Genomic DNA, 27,499 nt, shown 5'->3' with positions numbered 1-27,499 from the left:
TATGCCCCCCAGTAGAAATAATTCTCCTTATAATGTGACAAGGCAAAAAATACCCCCTTATGCCCCCAGTTGAGCTCATGTCCCCCATAATGTGCCAGTATAAAATACCCCTATATAGTGCCCCCAGTAAATGCCCCCATAGTGCTCCTCTCCCCCTTCCTCCTAGTGCCCCCCATAATGTACCAGTATAAAATGCCCCAGTAGATGCCCTCAGTGTCCCCCATAATTTGCAAGTATAAATTACCCCTTCTTAGTGCCCCCGTAGATGACTCCATAGTACTCCTCTCCCCCCTTCCCCATAGTACCCACCATAATGTGTCCCAGTATAAAATGCTACTGTACAGAGCCCCTCATATAAAACACCCCTTCTTTGTGTTGCCTCAGTAGATGCCCCTATAGTGCCCACCAATAATGTGCCAGTAATAAGCCCCCCATTACGTGCCAGTAATAAGCCCCCCATTACGTGCCAGTAATAAGACCCCCCATTACGTACCAGTAATAAGCCCCCATCATGTGTCAGTATTAAGGCCCCCCCCATCATGTGCCAGTATTAAGGCCCCCCATCATGTGCCAGTATTAAGGCCCCCCCATCATGTGCCAGTATTAAGGGCCCCCCATCATGTGCCAGTATTAAGGCCCCCCACATCATGTGCCAGTATTAAGTAAGTCCCCCCCATCATGTGCCATTATTAAGTAACTCCCCCCCATCATGTGCCATTATTAAGTCCCCCCTCATCATGTGCCATTATTAAGTAAGTTTCCCCCATCATGTGCCATTATTAAGTAAGTCCCCCCCATCATGTGCCATTATTAAGTAAGTCCCCCCCATCATGTGCCATTATTAAGTAAGTCCCCCCATGTGCCATTATTAAGTAAGTAAGTAAGTAAGTCCCCCCATCATGTGCCATTATTAAGTAAGTCCCCCATCATGTGCCATTATTAAGTAAGTCCCCCCATCATGTGCCATTATTAAGTAAGTCCCCCCCATCATGTGCCATTATTAAGTAAGTCCCCCCATCATGTGCCATTATTAAGTAAGTCCCCCCCATCATGTGCCATTATTAAGTAAGTCCCCCCCATCATGTGCCATTATTAAGTAAGTTCCCCCCATCATGTGCCATTATTAAGTAAGTCCCCCCATCATGTGCCATTATTAAGTAAGTCGTCCCCCCCCCATCATGTGCCATTATTAAGTAAGTCCCCCCCCCATCATGTGCCATTATTAAATAAGTCGTCCCCCGTATCACTATTGTAAAAAATAAATAAAAATAACACTTATACTTACCTCAAACCTCAGTGTCAGCGATGCGATGCAGGCCTCTTCTGGCCTGTGTCCCACGCTGCCTGCGCCGGCCTCTGATAGGCTGACTTCACTTAGAGTTCGGCGGGCTGTGTCGGCCGCCCGGCGCCCCTGTTGCTATGGCGCCCTGTGTGGCCGCACAGCCCGCACACCCCAAAGGCCGGCCCTGGGGTCACCCCTTCCCCCTTCTTGCCTTCTCTGTCTTTCCTGTATAGAGAGAACCCTGGTATTGATATATCCCAATCATTACTCCCCTTGAACCACGTCTCAGTAACAGCCACTACATCTATATTCTCAGATGCCATTATAGCCTCAAGTTCATTGATCTTATTCCCTAAACTGCGAGCATTTGTAGATAAGAATCTGTGCTTGTCATTTCTTAACCTTTGTGCTACTTGCATCTTCTGGCATTGTTTCGGGGGGCAGTTGGACTGCTGGATTATCACTCTTTTGCCCCCCTTTCCTAGTTTAAATGCTCCTTAGCAAATACTTGGAACTGTTAACCGAGGACATTCGTTCCTTTGAGAGAAAGATGCAAACCATCTTTCTTGTACAGTTCTTTTCCATTCCAACAAGAGCTAACATGAGACACAAAGCCAAACCCTTGGTTCCGACACCATTCACCAAGCCATACATTGAATCCCTTAATGCGCATCTTCCTGTCATGCTGAAGGTTATGCACAGGCAAAACTGCAGAGAATGAAACAGTTGATGCAACCTCCCGTATATCCTTTCCAAGTGTGTGAAAAGCTTTTCACCTTTGAAACCTCATTGCAAGCCAGATCGTTTGTCCCCAGATGGACAATAACATCCACTTCCCTTTCCGTTTTGCTTGCCTAACAATATTAAAGATCCGTCGTCTATCCCTGCCATATGGGCACTGAATAGCTTTATGTGGTACTATATGGCTGTATATACATACAGTATATACTATATGTTGGCAAAGCATGGTGCCCTTTGGGTACAGTTTGGCAATTTATGGGTACGAGATGACACCTATCATGTGCTCATGAGTGCAAAATCTTGTCTAATGTGTTTTCATGCGCCCACATGTTGTCTGCGTACCCCCCAGGACTAGAATATTGCTGGAGGGTCTGATGTCTGGCGATGACGAGCACATTACACATACGGCCTTCTGCATCCAGCCTGCAGATCCTTCTTCATGATGAGCTATGTTTAGTAACTGTGAACGTGTCGAGCATGCAGGAAAAGCTTTGCAAATCATACAGCAATTTCAATAACAAAAGCTGTAGGGAAAAAAACAGACCTACCCTGAACACGGCCAAAAACTTCATAATCTACAGATTTCAGAGTGTTTGAAGCTTTGACTAGGCCAGACATTGTCGTACAGATGAATGCAAGCAGAAGAGCATAGGCTGGAGGCATTGAGACGGCTTCCCAGCCTGACATCTCATCTTACAGGTGTCACTGTGCAGGGAGGAGCTGACGACTGCAGCCAGGCCAGAGACCATCTGGGCACTTACAAGCTTAACCGTTGCAGTGACAGGCAATCCTGGCATTATCTTAAAGAAGTTAGCAGGTTGTATAACATCCTATTGAAAATGTATCAGCTCTAAAGAAACCTGGTCTTAAACATTATTACAATTTTTAAATGGGCTCTATGTACCATATTTATGTCAAATGCTTTTATAGTGCCACATAGATGGATGCACTGTACAGAGATTGTCACCAGTCCCTGATCCGCCGCCGGACACTAAAAGTGGACACAGCCATTCACTTTAAATGGGAGCTGAGCTGCAGTACACCACATGGCCACTACATAGTGTATGGTGCTGTCTGCTTCCTGCTCCGCCCACTGTATAGTATCCGATTCTGGCAGCTGATCGGTATGAGTGCCATGTGTCCAACCCCCCACCGATCTGAGGATAGTTCATCAATATCTAAGTCCTGAAAAATCCCTCTAGAGAAGTCTTGAGCCCCGCTGGTGACGTGGGGGGCCGCGGCAGGGCACAGGGAGATGAGCACTTGCATTGTGGAAGTGCTCATCTCCATGGTCATCTGTATCGCCGTCCTCAGGACAGCGATACAGATGGAAGTGCTGCGGCGGGGCAGGAGAGGGAGAGGCGTCTCCCTTCCCCGTTCCTCTGATAGGCTGCAGGCACTAGGCCAGCAGCCTATCAGAGGCTGGTGCAGGTGGCGCAATGATGTCATTGCGCCGCCTGAACCGTACAGCACGAGACACAGCCTGATGGAGATAAGTATGTGTTCATTTTTTTTTTTATATGGTACTGTTACTGGCACATTATTGGGGAGCATCTATGGGGGCACTTGTTACTGGCACATGATTGGGGGCATCTATGGGGGTACTTGTTACTGGCACATTATTGGGGGGCATCTATGGGGGCACATCTTACTGGCACATTATTGGGGAACACTGTGGGGGCATCTATGGGGGCACTTATTACTGGCACATTATTGGTGGCACTTTTTACTGGCACATTATTGGGTGGCATTATGGGGGCATCTACTGAGGCCACAAAGAAGGGGTATTTTATATGGGGGAAGGGGGGAGAGGAACACTATGGAGGCATCTACTGAGGCCACAAAGAAGGGGTATTTTAAATGGGGCGCTTTGTATAGGGGTATTTTATACTGGGGCACATTATGGTGGGTACTATGGGGAAGTGGAGAGAGGAGTACTAGGGGCTCATCTATAGGGGGCACTAAGAAGGGGTATTTTATACTTGCAAATTATGGGGGACACTGAGGGCATCTACTGGGGCACTATATATGGGGCATTTTATACTGGTACAATATGGGGGCACTAGGAAAAAGTCGGGAGAGGAGCACTATGGGGGCATTTACTGGAGGCATTATATAGGGGTATTTTTTACCGGGACATTATAGGGGCACTATGGGGACATTAGCTCAACTTTTGCACTGGCACATTATAAGGAGAATTATTACTACTGGGGGCATTATGATGGGCTTTATTACTACTGGGGGTCTATGGGGAACATGATTACTAGTATGGGCACTATGGGAGCATTATTACTTCTGGGACACAGTGGGGACATGTTGGGGGCACTGTAGGAGCACTATTACTACCATGTGTGCTCTAGCAGAGAATAATTCCTATTGGTGGGACTTTTGGGAGCACTATTACTGTGGGGGAAGCTTGGAACAGTATCAGCTTACCACAATTATTTTTTAGGGACGTTATGTTTACACTATTAGTGTCAGGGGCACTATTTTCTGGGCGCAGTTATTTTAGGGCACTGTGTGCCAATAATTATTGAAGGGCACTATCTGCATGGTACTACTATTATCAGGGGGTTTATCTGTTTCTGCAGTATAGTATTGAGGAGCACAGTGGCACAGTATTGGGGGTGGTAGGATGATTTGTCTAGATAGGAGGATGATGGAAAAGTAGTAAACTAAGATTTTGTTTGTCAAACTGCAGAGACGAGAAATGGCTGAAAAATAGTGGTCTGGTCTAAAGGTCTGAAAGGAGAAGATGAGGAAAGAACATCTACATCAAAGAGACGTCACTGGATGTAAGAGGTATGTGGCGCTGTATTATCCTGTATGTAAGGATGGATGGAGGGGTTAGTAGTACAGTACTATCTGCACATTGTAAAAAAAATACTAAATATTTGTGTCAGAAGTTGTGCTTTTTTAATTTTTACAATAATGATACAGCCATTTTATTTGATACTTTTGTGCTGATTCTTTTTTTTCTCTATATTAAGAGACACTTTAGTCACCAGAACCACAACAGCTAAACATAGTAGTTCTGGTGTCTATAGCATGTCTCTGCAAGTGTTTTAATGTAAACACTGCCTTTTCAGGAAAAAAAAGGAACACCTCTAGTGGCCACTCATCATTATTAAAGTTTACTACTCTACGAGGTGTGTGGATTTATTTTTGTGTGTGTATGTTGTGGTGGAGGGCGTGATTGCATGCTAGGGTGTGGGAAGCCGGGATCCAGGGGGCCCAAGTAAATTCTTGCCCAGGATCCAATCAATATTAAAGACGGCCCTGGGTGCAGGGTGTCTGACCCCTGCTGTTCTGATATTGATGACCTATGCTGAGGTTAGGCTATCAATATCTAAGTCCTGGAAAGCCCCTTTTAGAGAAGCCCATACAGGGGCATAGCAATAGGAGGTGCAGAGCATCTGGTGTTGGCAGCCAGTCACAGTAAAAGGGGTTGTCTCACTACAGCAAATGGCATTTATCATGTAGAGAAAGTAAATACAAGGCACTTACTAAGGGCACTTTCACACGAATGTTTTTCTTTTCCGGTGTTGAGTTCCGTCACAGGAGCTCTATACCGGAAAAGAACTGATCAGTTTTATCCTAATGCATTCTGAATGGAGAGCATTAGTTCAGTCCCTCTTTTTTGGCCGGAGAAAATACTGCAGCATGCTGAAGTTTTCTCTCCGGCCAAAAATCCTGAACTCTTGCCGGAATTTCCATTGAAATGTATTAGTGCCGGATCCGGCATTAAGTGTTCCAGCAAAACGGATCCGGTTTTCCGATCTGTGCATGCGCAGACCTTTAAAAATGCAAAAAATAAAATAAAAAAAATACTGAATCCGTTTTTCCGGATGACACTGGAGAGACGGATCTGGTATTTTAACCACTTCAGCCCCGCTAGGTGAAACCCCCTTCATGACCAGAGCACTTTTTACACTTCGGCACTACACTCCTTTCACCGTTTATCGCTCGGTCATGCAACTTACCACCCAAATGAATTTTACCTCCTTTTCTTCTCACTAATAGAGCTTTCATTTGGTGGTATTTTATTGCTGCTGACATTTTTACTTTTTTTGTTATTAATCAAAATGTAACGATTTTTTTGCAAAAAAATGACATTTTTCACTTTCAGCTGTAAAATTTTGCAAAAAAAACCAACATCCATATATACATTTTTCGCCAAATTTATTGTTATACATGTCTTTGATAAAAAAAAATGTTTGGGCAAAAAAAAAAAATGGTTTGGGTAAAAGTTATAGCATTTACAAACTATGGTACAAAAATGTGAATTTCCGCTTTTTGAAACAGCTCTGACTTTCTGAGCACCTGTCATGATTCCTGAGGTTCTACAATGCCCAAACAGTAGAAAACCCCCACAAATGACCCCATTTCGGAAAGTAGACACCCTAAGGTATTCGCTGATGGGCATAGTGAGTTCATAGAACTTTTTATTTTTTGTCACAAGTTAGCGGAAAATGATGATGATTTTATTTTTTTTATTTTTTCTTACAAAGTCTCATATTCCACTAACTTGCGACAAAAAATAAAAAATTCTAAAAACTTGCCATGCCCCTCACGGAATACCTTGGGGTGTCTTCTTTCCAAAATGGGGTCACTTGTGGGGTAGTTATACTGCCCTGGCAATTTAGGGGCCCAAATGTGTGAGAAGAACTTTGCAATCAAAATGTGTAAAAAATGACCGGTGAAATCCAAAAGGTGCACTTTGGAATATGTGCCCCTTTGCCCACCTTGGCAGCAAAAAAGTGTGACACATCTGGTATCGCCGTACTCAGGAGAAGTTGGGGAATGTGTTTTGGGGTGTCATTTTATATATACCCATGCTGGGTGAGAGAAATATCTTGGCAAAAGACAACTTTTCCCATTTTTTTATACAAAGTTGGCATTTGACCAAGATATTTTTCTCACCCAGCATGGGTATATGTAAAATGACACCCCAAAACACATTGCCCAACTTCTCCTGAGTACGGCGATACCAGATGTGTCACACTTTTTTGCTGCCAAGGTGGGCAAAGGGGCACATATTCCAAAGTGCACCTTTCGGATTTTGCAGGGCATTTTTTACACATTTTGATTGCAAAGTTCTTCTCACACATTTGGGCCCCTAAATTGCCAGGGCAGTATAACTACGCCACAAGTGACCCCATTTTGGAAAGAAGACACCCCAAGGTATTCCGTGAGGGGCATGGCGAGTTCCTAGAATTTTTTATTTTTTGTTGCAAGTTAGTGGAATATGAGACTTTGTAAGGAAAAAAGAAAAAAAAATATCTTGGTCAAATGCCAACTTTGTATAAAAAAATGGGAAAAGTTGTCTTTTGCCAAGATATTTCTCTCACCCAGCATGAGTATATGTAAAATGACACCCCAAAACACATTCCCCAACTTCTCCTGAGTACGGCGATACCACATGTGTCACACTTTTTTGCTGCCAAGGTGGGCAAAGGGGCACATATTCCAAAGTGCACCTTTCAGATTTTGCAGGCCATTTTTTACACATTTTGATTGCAAGGTACTTCTCACACATTTGGGCCCCTAAATTGCCAGGGCAGTATAACTACGCCACAAGTGACCCCATTTTGGAAAGAAGACACCCCAAGGTATTCCGTGAGGGGCATGGCGAGTTCCTAGAATTTTTTATTTTTTGTCACAAGTTAGCGGAAAATGATGATTTTTTTTTTTCTCTTTTTTCCTTACAAAGTCTCATATTCCACTAACTTGCGACAAAAAATTAAAAATTCTAGGAACTCGCCATGCCCCTCACGGAATACCTTGGGGTGTCTTCTTTCCAAAATGGGGTCACTTGTGGCGTAGTTATACTGCCCTGGCAATTTAGGGGCCAAAATGTGTGAGAAGTACTTTGCAATCAAAATCTGTAAAAAAATGACCGGTGAAATCCGAAAGGTGCACTTTGGAATATGTGCCCCTTTGCCCACCTTGGCATCAAAAAAGTGTCACACATCTGGTATTGCCGTACTCAGGAGAAGTTGGGGAATGTGTTTTGGGGTGTCATTTTACATATACCCATGCTGGGTGAGAGAAATATCTTGGCAAAAGACAACTTTTCCCATTTTTTTATACAAAGTTGGCATTTGACCAAGATATTTTTCTCACCCAGCATGGGTATATGTAAAATGACACCACAAAACACATTGCCCAACTTCTCCTGAGTACGGCGATACCAGATGTGTCACACTTTTTTGCTGCCAAGGTGGGCAAAGGGGCACATATTCCAAAGTGCACCTTTCGGATTTTGCAGGGCATTTTTTACACATTTTGATTGCAAAGTTCTTCTCACACATTTGGGCCCCTAAATTGCCAGGGCAGTATAACTACGCCACAAGTGACCCCATTTTGGAAAGAAGACACCCCAAGGTATTCCGTGAGGGGCATGGCGAGTTCCTAGAATTTTTTATTTTTTGTCGCAAGTTAGTGGAATATGAGACTTTGTAAGGAAAAAAGAAAAAAAAAGAAAAATCATCATTTTCCGCTAACTTGTGACAAATAATAAAAAATTCTAGGAACTCGCCGTGCCCCTCACGGAATACCTTAGGGTGTCTTCTTTCCAAAATGGGGTCACTTGTGGCGTAGTTATACTGCCCTGGCAATTTAGGGGCCCAAATGTGTAAGAAGTACCTTGCAATCAAAATGTGTAAAAAATGGCCTCCGAAATCCGAAAGGTGCACTTTGGAATATGTGCCCCTTTGCCCACCTTGGCTGCAAAAAAGTGTCACACATGTGGTATCGCCGTACTCAGGAGAAGTTGGGCAATGTGTTTTGGGGTGTCATTTTACATATACCCATGCTGGGTGAGAGAAATATCTTGGCAAAAGACAACTTTTCCCATTTTTTTTATACAAAGTTGGCATTTGACCAAGATATTTTTCTCACCCAGCATGGGTATATGTAAAATGACACCCCAAAACACATTCCCCAACTTCTCCTGAGTACGGCGATACCACATGTGTGACACTTTTTTGCAGCCTAGATGCGCAAAGGGGCCCAAATTCCTTTTAGGAGGGCATTTTTAGACATTTGGATCCCAGACTTCTTCTCACACTTTCGGGCCCCTAAAAAGCCAGGGCAGTATAAATATCCCACATGTGACCCCACTTTGGAAATAAGACACCCCAAGGTATTCAATGAGGGGCCTGGCGAGTTCCTAGAATTTTTTATTTTTTTTGCATAAGTTAGCGGATATTGATTTTTTTTTGTTTTTTTCTCACAAAGTCTCACTTTCCGCTAACTTAGGACAAAAATTTCAATCTTTCATGGACTCAATATGCCCCTCACGGAATACCTTGGGGTGTCTTCTCTCCGAAATGGGGTCACATGTGGGGTATTTATACTGCCCTGGCTTTTTAGGGGCCCTAAAGCGTGAGAAGAAGTCTGGAATATAAATGTCTAAAAATGTTTACGCATTTGGATTCCGTGAGGGGTATGGTGCGTCCATGTGAGATTTTATTTTTTGACACAAGTTAGTGGAATATGAGACTTAGTAAGAAAAAACAAAAACAAAAACAAACAAAAAATTTCCGCTAACTTGTGCCAAAAAAAATGTCTGAATGGAGCCTTACCAGGGGGGGGGGGGGGGTGATCAATGACAGGGGGGTGATCAATGACAGGGGGGTGATCACCCATATAGACTCCCTGATCACCCCCCTGTCATTGATCACCCCCCCTGTAAGGCTCCATTCAGACATCCGCATGATTTTTTACGGATCCATGGATACATGGATCGGATCCACAAAACACATGCGGACGTCTGAATGGAGCCTTACAGGGGGGTTATCAATGACAGGGGGTGATCAGGGTAATCAGGGTGATCACCCCCCTGTCACTGATCACCCCCCCTGTAAGGCTCCATTCAGACATCCGCATGATTTTTTACGGATCCATGGATACATGGATCGGATCCACAAAACGCATGCGGACGTCTGAATGGAGCCTTACAGGGGGGTTATCAATGACAGGGGGTGATCAGGGTAATCAGGGTGATCACCCCCCTGTCACTGATCACCCCCCTGTAAGGCTCCATTCAGACATCCGCATGATTTTTTACGGATCCATGGATACATGGATCGGATCCACAAAACGCATGCGGACGTCTGAATGGAGCCTTACAGGGGGGTTATCAATGACAGGGGGGTGATCAGGGAGTGTATATGGGTGATCACCCGCCTGTCATTGATCACCCCCTGTAAGGCTCCATTCAGACGTCCGCATGTGTTTTGCGGATCCGATCCATGTATCCATGGATCCGTAAAAATCATGCGGACGTCTGAATGGAGCCTTACAGGGGAGTGATCAATGACAGGGGAGTGATCAATGACAGGGGGGTGATCAATGACAGGGGGTGATCAGGGAGTGTATATGGGTGATCACCCGCCTGTCATTGATCACCCCCCTGTAAGGCTCCATTCAGACGTCCGTATGCTTTTTGCGGATCCGATCCATGTATCCGTGGATCCGTAAAAATCATACGGACGTCTGAACGGAGCCTGACAGGGGGGTGATCAATGACAGGGCGGTGATCAATGACAGGGGGGTGATCAGGGAGTTTATATGGGGTGATCATGGGTGATCAGGGGTTTATAAGGGGTTAATAAGTGACGGGGTGGGGTGTAGTGTAGTGTGGTGTTTGGTGCGACTGTACTGACCTACCTGAGTCGTCTGGTGGTCGATCCTAACAAAAGGGACCACCAGAGGACCAGGTAGGAGGTATATTAGACGCTGTTATGAAAACAGCGTCTAATATACCTGTTAGGGGTTAAAAAATTCGGATCTCCAGCCTGCCAGCGAGCGATCGCCGCTGGCAGGCTGGAGATCCACTCGCTTACCTTCCGTTCCTGTGAGCGTGCGCGCCTGTGTGCGCGCGTTCACAGGAAATCTCGCGTCTCGCGAGATGACGCATATATGCGTGACTGTGCGCAGGGCTGCCACCTCCGGAACGCGAATCTGCGTTAGGTGGTCCGGAGGTGGTTAATGCATTTGTCAGACGGATCCGCATCCGTCTGCTTCAGGATTACCGGCGACGGAACTGCCTGCTGGAATCCTCCGCCACAAGTGTGAAAGTACCCTAATGTATTGTGATTTTCCATATTGCTTCATTTGCTAGCTTGATTCATTTTTCCATCACATTATACACTGCCTGTTTCCATGGTTACGACCCCCCCGCAATCCAGCACCGGTGGTCGTGGTTGCACACTATAGGAAAAAGCACCAAACTCTCTGGTGACCAGGACTGCAGAAGTGAACATAGGATGGCGCCTTCTCCTATAATGTGCAAGCACGGCCACTACTGCTGGATTGCAGGGTGGTCATAACCATGGAAACAAGCAGTGTATAATGTGATGAAGCAATATGGATAATTACTATACATTAGTGAGTGGCTTGTATTAACTTTGTCTATGTGATAAACGCTATTTGTTGAAGTGAGACAACCGCTTTAGTTTTAGTAAACGCAGACACACGGTCACACGGTCACAGACACACGGTCACAGCACCTTGTGGGTCGCAACACAATCACATTTTCTAATATTAAAGGGGTTCTGCACTTTCATTTAACTGATGATCTATCCTCTGGATAGATCATCAGCTTCTGATCGGTGGGGGTCCGACACCCGGGACCCCCGCCGATCAGCTGTTTGAGAAGGCAGCGGCGCTCCAGCAGCGCCGCGGCATTCTGACTGTTTACCGCCGGCCCACTGACGTCACGACTAGTATCAACTAGTGTGGGCGCGGCTAAGCTCCGTTCAAGTGAAATGAAAGTGCAGAACCCCTTTAAGTGTGATGTAGTGGCTCGACATTGCGATGTTATGTCACACGATTACATATCGTAGCCCTCACCTAAAGAGCCAGTGAATAGCGTGTAGTTGTAAGATGCAATGCCCTATATCATTAGCAATGCTGCTCGGGGGAATCTAAATCTTTACTGAAAAAAATGTGCACACGCAGCATCCATCCCAGAGAAGGCATTTCTGTTCAATAACTACAAGATTCACCGCCAGATAACAAGCATGTGCTATGGCATCAGGGTTATACTGCACTGCAGGCTGCTGAGGCTGGAATATGAGAAGCTATTTTTATCATAGGCTTTACTGTCTGCATTTACTGGTGAGCTACTGCCACCTACTGGACAGTCTCATAATGATTATCCTTTATCAAAATGCAAAACACCTGTTATTAAACAGAAATACGCCTAAATTAGGCGTATTTTTAGAAAAGATTGAGGGGCGAAGGTCCTTTGCCCTGCAATCTGCGGCTTCTCCCCACTCACGCCAGGTCAAAAAAAGCGGGCGTGGCTTGGGCAGGGAAGGCCGGCCCGTCTCATTTTCCATTTTCTAAACCTGGTTTAGGTGTAGAAAATGGTCTATATGTAAGACACCAAAGAAGCTGGCTTACATTTACAAACAGGTTAGCGCCTCTACATAACTGTGGCGGATCCATCGCCAGTCCAGGGCCTTATTATCTTAGTAAATGTGCCCCAAGGTTTTCACATGCAGTTTTTCAAATGTATTTTTGTTGAGCTTTTAACTCTTTCAGGACACAGCCTATTTTTATTTTTTCATTTTCCATTTTATCTCCTTACCTTCCAGGACCCATGATTTATTTTATTTTTTTCGTTTTCCATTCACATAGCTGTACGATGGCTTGTTTTTGGCAGGACAAATTGTATTTTAAATGGCATAATTTAATTTACCATAGCAGCAAAAAAAAAGTTTTTGTGGACTGATGCTGGAAAAATATTGCAATTCCACCAAGGTTTTTTAGGTTTCGTTTTTACAGCGTTCACTGTGTACTAAAAATGACATTATTCTGCGCTTCAGTATAATTACAGAAATACTAAGTTTATATAATTTTTATTATGTTTTACTACTTGGAAAAAAAAAACTTTGATAAGAAAACTTTATTTGCATCGCCATATGCTGACCCTCGTAACTTTTTTATATTTCTGTCTACAGAGCTTTGTAAGATTGTAAGCTGTTGTGCTGTACCGCAGGCGAGCCCGCACCACGCACCCTTAGTTATTCTTGTTTTTTTAGCGTAATAACATGTAAGGTGTGACAGTTCAGTTGTGCCCACCAGTAGATTCCTCCTGCATCCATCGGAGGGCGCCGTGCTGTACCTTACAAGGGTCTCAGCCTTCGGGCTGGGTGTATGTAAATTTATTGTAAGTTCCCAGCATTTGTTGTTATGTTCATTACCACATTTAAGTCAAATTCTGTTTTGGCAAAAGTTGTTGGTGGAGTTGTTTTCCTTGTTTGTGACTTCGCTGTATCCTGGGGAGCCCACCCCGGTACACGGCTTACAGAGGAGACTGGAAAAGCCACTTCAGTGCCATGCTTGTATAGTTTTGCACTTGAGTTTCTCCAGTAAAGAATCACACTGGTTTACTGCAAACCCTAACTCTATGGACGTATTTCCCATTGGGGTGAACCACACTTTAGGAGCCCGGCAGAGAACAGCAACACATGGTGACACCTCAATGGTGTCTGGGGGACCCAGCATAGCGTTGGGGCCACTTCCAACCCGGCCACGGCAGGTGCAGGTTCCACCTCTGAGACCCTCTCTTATATCAAGAACAGGGCCCCGCAGTGAATGCAGACCAGTGCATGGATAAGATGCCATGCAGGTGGGCTACCTCTACATTCACTGCTATGGAACTTCAAAATATAGCTGAACCAGTGCTTGGATATTTTTCGAAGACCCATAGCAGTGAATGCAAAAAAGTCACATATGCACGGCTTTCTCTCCATTCATGTCAGGGCCCTGTTTTCTAACTAGGAGGTGGGACCTGCACCTGTAGGTCATTTATGGCATGTCCTATCGCTATGCCATAAATGACTAGATGGGGATACCTCGTTAATGTGGCTCCAAAGGTGGCGCTGCCTCTTAATCTACATAAGAAATGCACAACATGCAGACCCACAGTGCCATTCTGTCTGGTCCCCAATCATCTAGTCACAGACATGCTTGTCAATGTTTGGTGGCTGCTCACATTTATTTTCCATGTCAGAGAGAAGTGGTGAGTAAACTGGGAGCAAAAACAGTCAAATACTAATGGTGCCACTGACATTTCTCTGGGATCACCATAGATCTACAGAATGGAGGTCTCCTTATCCCCTTGTCACACTTTAAAAAGGAAAAAAATGAGGACGAGAGGTGGCCAAGCATGTGTGTATAATTCATTATAGTTTATGGAAGTAAAGAAACACTGAGCTATTTCAGCAACCACACAGGAGAGTCACATGAATATATGACATCTTACTTTCTCTACAGGGTACCACATTCTCCTGATAAGTCTCAGTTTCAAGTGGCAATACCATTTGGCTGTTCATTGCTGAGCCTCAGTAATTTTAAAAGGGTATAGAGGAAATTAATATGTTTGTAAATCTTTCACTTAAAGGGCTATTCCAGTTTAATTTTTTATTATTGTTTATATAATAGGGAATTATACAATTTTGTAAGACACATATATGTCACGTCTGAGGATGGGGGAAACCCTCAACCGTGCGATGTCAATAGGATAAGGGTAGCTGCTAGGCCAGGACGACAGGATCAGGGAGCAGGTAACCTCCTAGCGCATCCCTAATTCTGACCCTGACTCCTAACCGTATGAGCCAACCCAGATGGTAGGAGGGCTCATACTCCGGAACTTAGGGTCCCTACTAGCCCTCAGGAAATCCCTGGACTAGGAGCAGAGTAAGACAACCTGTTCCTCCTAGACATGGACGAACAGGAGTCTCACTGGCCAAGGAGCAAGGAGAGGGGAAATATATTGTCACCACCAGACATCTGAGAAGCTCTGACAGACGTTCTTCAGAACCTCCTCCTTGAGGTTCCTTTTGTTTTGCTTTCGTTTTCTCATCTCGTTAGCTTCTCTCAGCTGTCATGTAGGTGCACTGATTGCATCCCTTTATATCCCTTCCCATATTGCATCACTTTGCGGTTTATACAACTTCCTGGAGTGTGTGCATGCTGGATGCTACTACTGAGTCTTCTACAGATAAGTTTTGTTCATTCATTTGTATTTTCCTGTTTGCTGGATCCCAGGTGACCCTGACTCCCTCCGTATCAAGTGTAGGGAGCCGGTGGTCGTGTCCCCTCACTATTATAGGGTGTTCAGGTGTTATACAGTCGAGGAACGAGGATATGCGATCATCTACCATTGAGATTTTTGCATAGGCTGAGCAGTTAGGGAGAGAGCCAGGTCTGTTGCAGGGCTATCCCTTTGGTTCCTTAGTTTTGGATCCAGTCAGTCGGATCTTCATTTTGTGTCTTCTAGTTTTCTGTACACCTTCCGTGACACATATACAGCATATGGATATGGCAGGTGAGTTAAACCAGTACCACACCTACCTGCCACAGACACGCTGACTGGAACCCGTGCACAAGTACTGATGTCCACACAAACATTAAAGACACAACACACACACAACTCACACAGGTATCCAGGACACCCATAGCTGCAAACAACGTAGAGAGCATAAAAACATCTTAACATCATAACATATATTTTATGACCACAAGGGTGGCCCTCACTGGATGGATGGCATATAAGACCAGGAGGATGACTCCAGCATAGAGAATGGCTGGAGTACCCCTCAGCTACAGGCATCCAGCAGGAGCTAAAAAGCCCAAGCAGCCACACCCACACACACATACTAGGAAAGGAGTTAACCCTTCCAACACCAGACAAGGTAAGTGTCACTTAAAGGGGAAATGCACACACAACTAAATCCCGTGCACACCAAACATAGCAAGTGAACACATACAAACACACGTTGCCAGATGCAACCGCATGCCTTGACAGCGAGCCGCCTAGCAACCAGCTCAGGCTTCTACACTGCCAACAAACATCATGTTGCCAGCGGCAACCACACGTGAGACAACATACTAACTGCCCTCACCTGCGGTAGACAACAAGCAGACCGCTGACAACTGCATGTGACACAAAGAGTCACGACCAAACACATAGTCGTGACAATATATTTAAAACTCTGCATACATACCTTTCTTACATCAGGCAGTTGACCCCTACATGCACAGTAGAATGGTATAGCCCATAGATCAGTCCTGTGTAAAGTATCCATGACCCAACTGAAACATGGCATCAGTCATGTGACACTCTTCACATCATATAATCCCTGACTTTCAGTAAGCAACAGTAATATATGACATATATGTGGTGGGTCGCCACACAGGGCACATTCATATGATAAGTAAATAGGACTAGTGATGGAATAATGATTTTATTGTGGGTATTACAATAACTACACCACTGTGTGTTTTAGATGCCTGCTTCTCTCTAGGTGATTTGTAAAATGGCTGCCTGTCTCTAGGTGATGTTGTCATGTTGTTAATAAAGTTTAGCGTAGGAAAACAAACACATCACATACATGGATCTGTTTCTGCACAGACACTGACAGACATGATTAGATGCTAGAAGTAGTGTATATAGTGTGTATGTTCTGCTCCTCAGTTCACTACTATTCACCTGGTAGATACCTGGGCAGTTGACTGAAAGCCAGGTCACATGATATTTGGCAGGGTCACATGACGGTTCACTAAACTGACAACATCTTTCATCCTATCCAGTTCTCCAATTAATAAATTTTACAGGACTATAATGGGCCATACAATTTTTTGTCTTTTGAGAGAGGCTACTGTATAGATATAATAAGCGTCTGCAAGCAAAATTTTAAATAGATTTCTATAACAAAATTGTTCAAAATCCTATTCTCTAAATAACTAAATGTAATCATTAAGGGGAATTACGGTAATTTCAAGTTATTCTCCATCCACTTAGGGATAACTATTAGATCGGTGGGGGCCCTACTGGGGCCCCTATACCCTGTAGGGCCCCCTGAAATTAATGGAGAGTCGAGTCTAGCATGCGCACTGCCTCTCAGTTCCTCTCTATGGGACTGTTGGAGAGCACTGTACTTGGATATTTCCAGCAGAACCCTTAGAGATGAATGGAGCGACAGTGTGCATGCTCATCCTCTTGTTCCATTGATTTCAGGGCCCCTGCAAGGTAAAGGCCCAGGTTCTCGTGATCAGTGTGGGTCTCAGTGGTAGGACCCTCCACCAATCTAATAGTTATCCTATCCTATGGATAGGCGATAACTTGCTATTACTGGAACACTAATTATAACATGCTTTCTTTTTATACTTTTGACCTAATTCTCATAAATATAGGGGATACAATGAATGTTCTCTGTTATTTTAAGGCCAGAAATGGTTATAAGAAACATCCTAACATTCATTTTGTGAGAATAATTTTATATTAAGAAGATATACATATATCTATATATACAGTACAGACCAAAAGTTTGGACACACCTTCTCATTCAAAGAGTTTTCTTTATTTTCATGACTATGAAAATTGTAGATTCACACTGAAGGCATCAAAACTATGAATTAACACATGTGGAATTATATACATAACAAAAAAGTGTGAAACAACTGAAAATATGTCATATTCTAGGTTCTTCAAAGTAGCCACCTTTTGCTTTGATTACTGCTTTGCACACTCCTGGCATTCTCTTGATGAGCTTCAAGAGGTAGTCACCTGAAATGGTCTTCCAACAGTCTTGAAGGAGTTCCCAGAGATGCTTAGCACTTGTTGGCCCTTTTGCCTTCACTCTGCTCGATTGGGTTCAGGTCCGGTGACTGTGGAGGCCAGGTCATCTGGCGCAGCACCCCATCACTCTCCTTCATGGTCAAATAGCCGTTACACAGCCTGGAGGTGTGTTTGGGGTCAATGTCCTGTTGAAAAATAAATGATGGTCCAACTAAATGCAAACCGGATGGAATAGCATGCTGCTGCAAGATGCTGTGGTAGCCATGCTGGTTCAGTATGCCATCAAAGCACCCCCACACCATCACACCTCCTCCTCCATGCTTCACGGTGGGAACCAGGCATGTAGAATCCATCCGTTCACCTTTTCTGCGTCGCACAAAGACACGTTGGTTGGAACCAAAGATCTCAAATTTGGATTCATCAGACCAAAGCACAGATTTCCACTGGTCTAATGTCCATTCCTTGTGTTCTTTAGCCCAAACAAGTCTCTTCTGCCTGTTGCCTGTCCGTAGCAGTGGTTTCCTAGCAGATATTCTACCATGAAGACCTGATTCACACAGTCTCCTCTTAACACTTGTTCTAGAGATGTGTCTGCTGCTAGAACTCTGTGTGGCATTGACCTAGTCTGTAATCTGAGCTGCTGTTAACCTGCGATTTCTGAGGCTGGTGACTCGGATGAACTTATCCTCCGCAGCAGAGGTGACTCTTGTGTCTCATGTGAGCCAGTTTCTTTGTAGCGCTTGATGGTTTTTGTGACTGCACTTGGGGACACTTTCAAAGTTTTCCCAATTTTTAGGACTGGCTGACCTTCATTTCTTAAAGTAATGATGGCCACTCGTTTTTCTTTACTTAGCTGCTTTTGTCTTGCCATAATACAAATTCTAACAGTCTATTCAGTAGGACTATCAGCTGTGTATCCACCTGACTTCTCCACAACACAACTGATGGTCCCAACCCCATTTATCACACTTATTAAACCTGACAGGACACACCTGCGAAGTGAAAACCATTTCAGGTGACTACCTCTTGAAGCTCATCAAGAGAATGCTAAGTGTGTGCAAAGCAGTAATCAAAGCAAAAGGTGGCTACTTTGAAGAACCTAGAATATGACATATTTTCAGTTGTTTCACACTTTTTTGTTATGTATATAATTCCTCATGTGTTAATTCATAGTTTTGATGCCTTCAGTGTGAATCAAAATTTTTCATAGTCATGAAAATAAAGAAAACTCTTTGAATGAGAAGGTGTGTCCAAACTTTTGGTCTGCACTGTATATGTACACATACAAGATGTTTTAGACTAAGGTCGGGTTCACATCAACGTTATGAATTCCGTTATTGCTTTCCGTTATAACATGGTTATAATGAAAAATAACTGAATTCGTAAAACGGAATTCAAAACGGAAACCTTTAGAGGCATCCGTCATAATAGAGGTCTATGGGCAAGCATAATGGACCCATCTGGTTTCCGTCCTGCATAACGGAAACTAGACGGATCCGTTATGCTTGCCCATAGACTTCTATTGTGATGGATCAAAATGGAATGTCTCTTAAAGGCTTCCGTTTAAAATTCTGTCTTACGAATTCCGTAATTTTCCGTTATAACGGAATTCTTAATGTTGATGTGAACCCGCCCTAAGAAGACTAATTAACTGTTCGCATTTAATATTTTGTTTTGTTAATAAGCAGTTAATATGATATATATATATATATATATATATATAATTATTTTTTTTTTTTTTTCCAAGGATAAGCAGAAAGCTGTCTGTAACCACAGGTGTTGTTCAAGGCCATCAAAAGAAAAACTCCTTACTTTTAATATGATGGGAGTTTTTCGTCATTTCTCTTTCTGAAAGTCCTCAGATTTAGGACTTTACACTAATCATGTAAGAAAAAACCTATATAAGCTATGTTTTCATGCTATGCTTCAGACAACTCTTGAGCAACTACTGCTATAATGACTTGTCTCCTTGTACAAGAAAAAAACAACCTTGACTCCGACAAAACTGCTCCTTGATTGAGAATTTTCTTAGCACATTTCCAACTGAGCAAGGTCAGCCAAGATTCCACCAGTGGCTGAACTCCCCAGCCTTGATATGTTATTCCATGTGAGAGGTTTCACATAGCAAGCAGGTTACCTGATAGATGAACAGGGGAAATTAATACCATGAGAAGCATACTGTGGGACGGATAACATTAGTCTCTAACACTTCAAGAAGGCAGTCAATTTTGGTTTTAGGCCTCAAGCACATGGCTACTAATCTTGATCTTCAGAAAACTGCAACAATGTTCTTCTTGGACAGCAGCTTTCTCCATGCAATCCTGCCATGCACACCGTTGTTGTTCACAATAGCTAATGTGAGAAACATATATGAAGAAAAGCACGGCAGCACTCCAACGTAGCAGATCAAACTGTGATTTATTCAACCCAGTGTCAGCAACGTTTCAACTGCTTATTGCAGTCGTTTTTAAGCCATACAAACATGTGTAACAATGTGGTATATATAGGTGTACTGAATTACATCAGTGCTAATACAATTAATATAATAAATAATACAAAAATAGATAAAAAGCATGTACAAAAGGGTACAAATAATACAGTGATATGTGAATGGGTGACACAATCCAAACATGCAATGTTTATCCTGCGAAAGATGCGATTACGTACTAAGACTTGGAAACCATAACAAAAATTTATGCCGTTCTCAAGTGCCCTCACTGCGCATGCTCCTGCCTGTATCACAAGCACCGCCTAGAGCCGTCACACGTTATAAAGGATATTTATCTAAAAAGATGCGCTAGATCAATAAATCAAATACTGATATAAACATACAACCGGCCTAGGATGTGAGACATCACGGTATCATTGCGTCAACAATGCTACCATTGCGTCTGGTTCACAACAAGGACATCCCCAGAATCACTGTGGTACACGAAACCGTTGTTACCCATAGCAACCATCATCAGCCAATTAAAGTTCCAACTACTAATCCAGGGGGTATTGTGAAACATTCGGGATCACCCCAATTATTTGCACCTTCCCTAACAGGACAGAGAACCACGCATCACCTATAAGTGACACCTGACCTCAATCCCAGTCAGACTAGACATAGTTATGTAAACATAGATCGCACCAACTTTGTGCCAAACATTAAAGCACCTTCGAAAGGGCAATATATCCACAGGGCATTAGTAGAGGAACACATGTCCGTAAAAAACAGACACATGGGCCTCCAAATGAGAGCCCCTGATCTGTCAATGGGGGAAAGACTGATAAACAATGTTATGGTGTCCATTATAGTTAATAACACTATGACATATAACACTAAATTCCAAGTGTGCCCATATGAGCCCGTAGTCAAATAATCATCAGCTTGATAATAAATCTAAAAACAAACAAACAATGATTGTCACGGATGATGTAACAGAAAACAAGAAGTTACAAATAAGGATCCGACTTGCTTGATCCAAAACTAAGGAACAAAAGGGTGACCCCTATTTAAGCCCTGAAACTCTCCCTGTCTTCTCAGCCCATACAAAGATCTCTATGATAGAAAATTGCATGCCCTCGTGCCTCGACTGTATGACACCTGAACACCCTATAATAGTGAGGGGACACGACCACCGGCTCCCTACACTTAATACGGAGGGAGTAAGGGTCACCTAGGATCAAGCAAACAGGAAAACACAAATAAATGAAGAGACTTATCTGTAAAAGCATCAGTTGTAGCATCCAGCATGTACACACTCCAGGAAGTTGTAAAAAAACTGCAAAGTGATGCAGTATGGGAGGGGATTTAAAGGGATGCAATCAGTGCAACTAGATGACAGCTGAGAGAGGAAAACGAGATGACAAAACGAAAGCAAAACAAAAGAACCTCAAGCAGGAGGTTCTGAAGAACGTCTGTCAGAGCTTCTCAGATGTCTGGCGGTGATAATAATTCCATTAGTACACATGTCAGTACCCACCATAAGAGAGAATTAGAGTAATCTACAGTTAGGAGAAATATCCAGCCATCATGTCACCTTAAAATCCACATTTAGACCTTTCGGTCTCAAAGTCTGCAATGTGTAAATCCAAAATAATTCCCTTTTCTTCAAGCGTGAAATCCTATCACCTCCTATCCTGCCTGCCATCACCTGCTCTACAATCCTAAACCTCAAATCCCACTCGGAATGTCCTGCCTCCTTGAAATGCTTTGAAACAGGGAGGTCCAATCTTTTTGCCTTATACTGTATCTGTGTTGGTTAAGGCATGTTTTCACATCCCACGTGGTTTCACCCATATACCACAAATTACAAGGGCAGGAAAGAAGTTAAACCACGTGGGTGGAATCACACGTAAGACATTTTCGTATGTTGATGGTCTTGTCTGTTACAGGATTATGAAATGAATTACCTCGTATCATCAAAGGACAGTTGACACAATTGAAGCAAGGGTAGCAACCTCAGATCTGACAAGCCTGTCATCCAGACTTTGATTCGTCCGATATTAAAGAAGTGGAGGAGCCTTAAACTCCTTTATGTGGGAGAAATTATACATTAATACCCTCCAGTGTTCCCTCACTGTAGTCAGAAACAAATGGAATTCTTGAAAAGGACATATTCTTCTTATCTGGATCACCATTGGCTAATCCCCTATTAATTTTGGATACACTTTGAGACAATAATTTCTTTGGGTAACCCCGAGCCCGGAACTTTTTACCCATTTCCACCATCCTTTTTTCTTTAATAGGCCCCTCTTGCACAATTCTTTCTATACGCATTAGTTGACTATACGGTAATGATTTAACCATAGGGCAAGGATTATGGCTCTCGTACCTAAGTAAGGTGTTTTTGTCTGTATTCTTGACATAGAGATCAGTGCTCAAAGACTGGCCCTGTATAGATACCTCTGTGTCCAAGAATTGTATTTTGGAATCAGAGTGTACCAGTGTGAATTTCACACTGCGATCAACTCTGTTCAGGTAGGAATGGAACGCCATGAGGTCCTCCGCGGCGTCCAACCACACCAGGAACATATTGTCTATGTAACGCCACCATCCCAGAACATGCCTGAAATGGTGGCTCACATAGACAAAAGTCTCCTCCAGGTGGGACATATAGATGTTAGCATACGTGGGCGCCACGATGAACCCCATGGCGGTCCTCCGCAGCTGGACAAAAAAATCATCCTGAAACAAGAAATAATTCTTTATCAGCACAAAGTTCAAATGTGTCAGCACCAGATCCCTACATTGAGTGGTATAATCAGTGTGTAAAAGGCACTGTTGTACCGCCTGTAATCCCAAACTGTGTTCAATAGACGTATACAAACTGCATACGTCAAATGATGCAAGAATAGCTGCAGTAGGTATCTCAAGTCCACAAATTTTTAAAAAGGAAATCACTGGTGTCCCTGATATATGATCTCAAGGAGGTAGCAAAGGTGTAACAGGGCACCGAAGGCGCACTCGGTCTCCCATCAGCCGCAGACCTGCTGCTTAGCTTCGGGAGCGAGGATCTTTTTTCGGCCTCGTTCCCAGGGCGGCTTTTGCTAGCTGGTAGGCTCCCTGCTCCTAGGTCTGCCTTGAGCGCCGAGCTGATTACTCGGTGCTCAACTTGTCTGTCTGTCGGTCATGTGACGCTGGCCACGTCACATGACCCTCACTCCCCACTATAAATACAGGCAACCTGTTGACTACAGGTTGCCTGTGATTTTGGTCCCTTAGACTGTGTATTATTATTTTTATTAAGCTTACCTTTGGATTTGACCCTTGATCTGCTTCCTGAGACCTCTTCTGCCTGCTCCCTGAACCTTGACGCTACCTCTCGGATTTTTACCTCGGCTTGCTTTTGGATTTTGTCTTGCCTCTTCCCTCGTACTGACGTGACCTCCCGGCTAGTTGACCCGCCTCGCCCTTCCGTTTTTGGGGGGACCTTGCTTGTTCCACCTCTCTGTCCTCTCGAGTGCTACCTCTCATTGGCGGTCCGCTTCCCTGCTGTCTCTATCTCTCTGCCTGCACTTACTCAGGTCAGGGACTGTCGCCCAGTTGCGCCCCATCACCTAGGGTGGGTGGTGCAAGTAGGCAGGGACAGGGGACCGGATGGCAGCTAGGGGGTGCACCTTTGCTCTATCTTTATACCCGTGACGCTACTCCGTGACAGAATCACAGGCCTTAATTTAGCATGGACCCTCTACAGAGCCTCACCAAACATGTGCAGGGTCTTTCTCAAATAGTACAGGAACTTGGGGAGAGACTACAGGTTCAGGAGACTGTCCGAACTCCCCCCATTCGTCCTCCCGCCACCGGGTGACCGACAAAGTTTTTTAGCTTTCAAGGGAAGCTGTAAACTTTATTTTCGACTACGTCCTCACTCCTCTGGTCCTGATCCACAGAGGGTTAATATTACTATCTCCCTGCTTCAAGGGGACACCCAGGAATGTTTTTTTTCTTTGCCTCCGGATTCCCCTTGTCTTAATTCTGTGGACCTCCTTTTCCAGGCATTAGGGGTTCTTTATGATGAACCAGAACGAGCCTCTGTGGCAGAATCCAATCTTAAGGCCCTCACTCAGGGGAATCGTCCCGTGGAGGATTATTGTACGCAGTTCCGCATATGGTGTGTCCCCTGGGGTTGGAACGAACCAGAGCTGAAATGTCAATTTAGGGCAGGCTTGACTGAGAAGTTAAAAGACATGTTGGTTTGTTATCCCTGTCCTGACTCTTTAGAGGAGACCATGACGCTAGCCATCAGACTAGGTAGACAGATCAGAGAGAGACAGCGAGAGCATTTGTTTTCTCCTCATACCCTTCTTTAACCTGAGGTTTCCCCCATTGAACCCAAGATGGAGGCCCACTCGGACGAGCCCATGCAACTCGGGATGACGCGAAGAGAGCTACGCCGTCTTCAGGGCTCTTGTTTTTATTGTGGGGATCCCGACCACTGGATCCGTCAGTGTCCTAAAGCTCCGCCTTCTGGAAAGTCATCCAAGTCTGAAGGATCCAAGGACAAGGTATTCCCGGAGGTGGTAAGAAGTAAATTATTGTTGCCGGTTTCTATTGCCTTTGGAGTCTTAAAGGGGTCAGGAAATGCCTTTGTGGATTCAGGGTCAGCTTTTAGTTTTATTGATTGCAAATTTGTTGAAAAAAATGGGAATTCCTATACTAGAATTGTCCACCCCCATCCAGGTTGTCGCCATCGATTCTACACCCCTGCTAGGGGGCACGGTAAAACTCAGTACTCTGGAGGTTACCCTGTCTGTGGGGGTCTGCCACTCAGAGAAATGCTCTTTCTTTGTTTTAGAGAATCTTCCTGTTCAGGTAGTCCTTGGTATGCCCTGGCTTCAGCAACACAATCCGGTTATTAACTGGAGTTTGGGCGAGTTAGAGAGATGGGGGCCTAACTGTAGTTCTTGCTTAACCATAGTTCAAGCTGGGGTTTCATCAGATATTATTCCTCATTTCTGATTAATCAGATGTTTTTTTCCACCACTGAGACACATACTCTCCCTCCCCATAGGTCTTATGACTGTGTTATCGACTTGGTACCCGAGTCCAAATTTCCTAAAGGACGGATTTGTAATCTTTCCGGTCCTGAGCGCAGGGCCATAAAAGACTATATCCAGGAGAGTCTCAAGAAGGAGCAGGATTCTTTTTAGTTAAAAAGAAGGATGGTGGTCTCAGGCCCTGCATTCACTATAGAAATTTGAATAAAATCACTATTAGGAATCAGTATTCCATCCCGTTGATTCCTGATTTGTTTAACCAGATTTTGGGTGCTTCGCGGTTTTCTAAATTTGATTTGAGAGGAGCGTATAACCTAGTTCGTATTAAGGAGGGAGATGAGTGGAAAACTTCTTTTAATACTGCAGAGGGACACTTTGAGTATCTTGTTCTGTGTTTCAGAATGTCATAAATGACATTTTTAGAGAACTCATCGGCAAAGTTATGATTGTTTATCTCGATGATATTCTTGTCTTTTCACCTGACTGGGATTCTCATGTGTCTCACATCAGATTAGTTCTTAAAATCCTCAGGGAGAATCTGTGTTTGGAGGTCAAGAGATTCCTTATCTTGGCTAAATTCTTACTCCTCATTCTTTTAAAATGGATCCCAGTAAGGTTCAGGCTATCCAAGACTGGGTAAGACCATCCTTCTTAACCTCTTCGGGACACATGACGTACCGGTACGTCATGTATAGTTCCGATCACCGGCGGGCGGTGATCGGAACCCGGTGCCTGCTCAAATCATTGAGGCACCTTGGCTAGATGCGCCGGGGGGTCCTGTGACCCCCCCATGACGGCGATCGCAGAAAACCGCAGGTCAATTCAGACCTGTGGTTTTCTGCGTTTCCGGGTTATTCGGGTCTCTGAGGACCCGATAACCCGGAACAGGATGGTGATCGGTGGTGTGATTTTACCCCACCAATCACCATCCTGCGATCCTGAGAGGTGACGGTGACATCACCTCTCAGGATCGCCTCTGATTGGTAGGAGGGCGGGCCGGCGGGAGATTCAAATAATAGCAGTGCTCCTCTCCTCCTCCTTTTGTGTCCGGAGCCCGAGGAGAGAGGAGCGCTGCCTGCACGTGTGGAGCATCACTACATCTGTGCCCCAGCACCCATCCTTGCCCCCAGGACCCGATCTGTGCCCCAGCACCCCCCATCTTATCTGCAGGTAATTAGGGAAAGTCTAGGGAAAGGTTGGGCTAGGCAGGGGAAAAAAAGGGAAAGTTAGTGGTAAAAAAAACTTTTCTTGCATCACCCTAAGTAGGGTGTCTGGGGTCCACAACACAGCTGTGTGACCCTAGACCCCCCCAGGGGTGCTGCTGCTTGCCCCCCTGCCCCCCAACTTTTTTTTGTGTGCGTACGCTGACTTTCGTACGCTGACTTTGGCTGGCACTCTTAGCGTCCGGCCACTGTTAGCGCATCGCACACCCAACCGCTGATCAACTTCGGACGGTTGATCAGTGTTTTAGAAATTTTTTTAAACTTTTTTTTCACATTTTCTCCCCTTTTTTTTAGTTAGTCTTTTTTTTTGGTCTGTTAGGCTTAGGGTGAGTACGTGAACACCCGTGCCCCACACACACGCACACCAAATAAAGCTTTACACGCACGCACATACACACGCAGACACACACTCCCCTATGGCCCGCCGGATGTTCTTGGCCGAGGAGGCATACACCCAGCTTGCCTCCAAGTCTGAGAGTCCCAGTGAGGACGAGGATGACCCCACTTTCCTGCTGTAGCGATGATGATGAGCCCCCAAGGCGGCGGAGGCGCCGCCAGGCGGAGCAAGGTTAGGGACCCTGTGGCCCACCCTAGTACGAGCAGCTCTGGGGCTCGTACTAGTTTTCCGGCCCACCAGTTAAATCCACCGGAGCCCCCTGCCGACGAACTTGTCTGGTGTATCCCAGAGTGATTTGAGCCCGTGATTCCTGATTTTATAGGCCAACCAGGAATCCAGATTTCCACAGTGAGGTTCACTGAATATTACTTTTTTAGTCATTTTTTCAGTGACCAACTGGTAAATCTAATGGTGGAGCAGACAAATCTGTACACCCAACAGTTCGTTGCTCAACACCCGGGCTCCTTTTTGGCTAGGCCTGGTGGCTGGACGCCGGTCAGTGCAGCCGAGATGAGGACATTTTGGGGCCTCGTGCTGCATATGGGCCTAGTCAAGAAACCTAGTGTCAGGCATTACTGGAGTGAGGACGTCCTCTACCAGACCCCACTTTACAGTACGGCCATGACACGCTCCCAGTTTGAGGCCATCCGGAAATGCCTGCATTATTCAGATAATGCAGCATGTCCCCCCGAGGTGATCCTGCCTATGACCATCTGTATAAGAAACGGCCATTCATCGATCACTTTGGGGCCAAATTTGTACAGGCCTAT

The 27,499-nt window shown here is 44.6% G+C and overlaps 1 protein-coding gene across 1 annotated transcript in view; it reads right to left on the bottom strand.

The window, feature by feature from the left end:
- The window catches only part of ACYP2 (acylphosphatase 2), a 204,443-nt gene extending 201,748 nt beyond the window's left edge, over positions 1–2,695 (bottom strand). The window contains exon 1 of the mRNA XM_044291827.1: positions 2,572–2,695. Coding sequence (XP_044147762.1) covers positions 2,572–2,686 — 115 coding nt within the window. The 5' untranslated portion in view covers positions 2,687–2,695. The remainder of the gene's footprint in view (positions 1–2,571) is intronic.
- Positions 2,696–27,499: the final 24,804 nt, after the last annotated feature.

Source organism: Bufo gargarizans, chromosome 4 (assembly GCF_014858855.1).
Source record: "Bufo gargarizans isolate SCDJY-AF-19 chromosome 4, ASM1485885v1, whole genome shotgun sequence".
Lineage (NCBI taxonomy): Eukaryota > Metazoa > Chordata > Amphibia > Anura > Bufonidae > Bufo > Bufo gargarizans.
The sequence above is the reverse complement of the archived record's forward strand: the minus strand, read 5'-3'. Positions and strand labels throughout refer to the sequence as shown.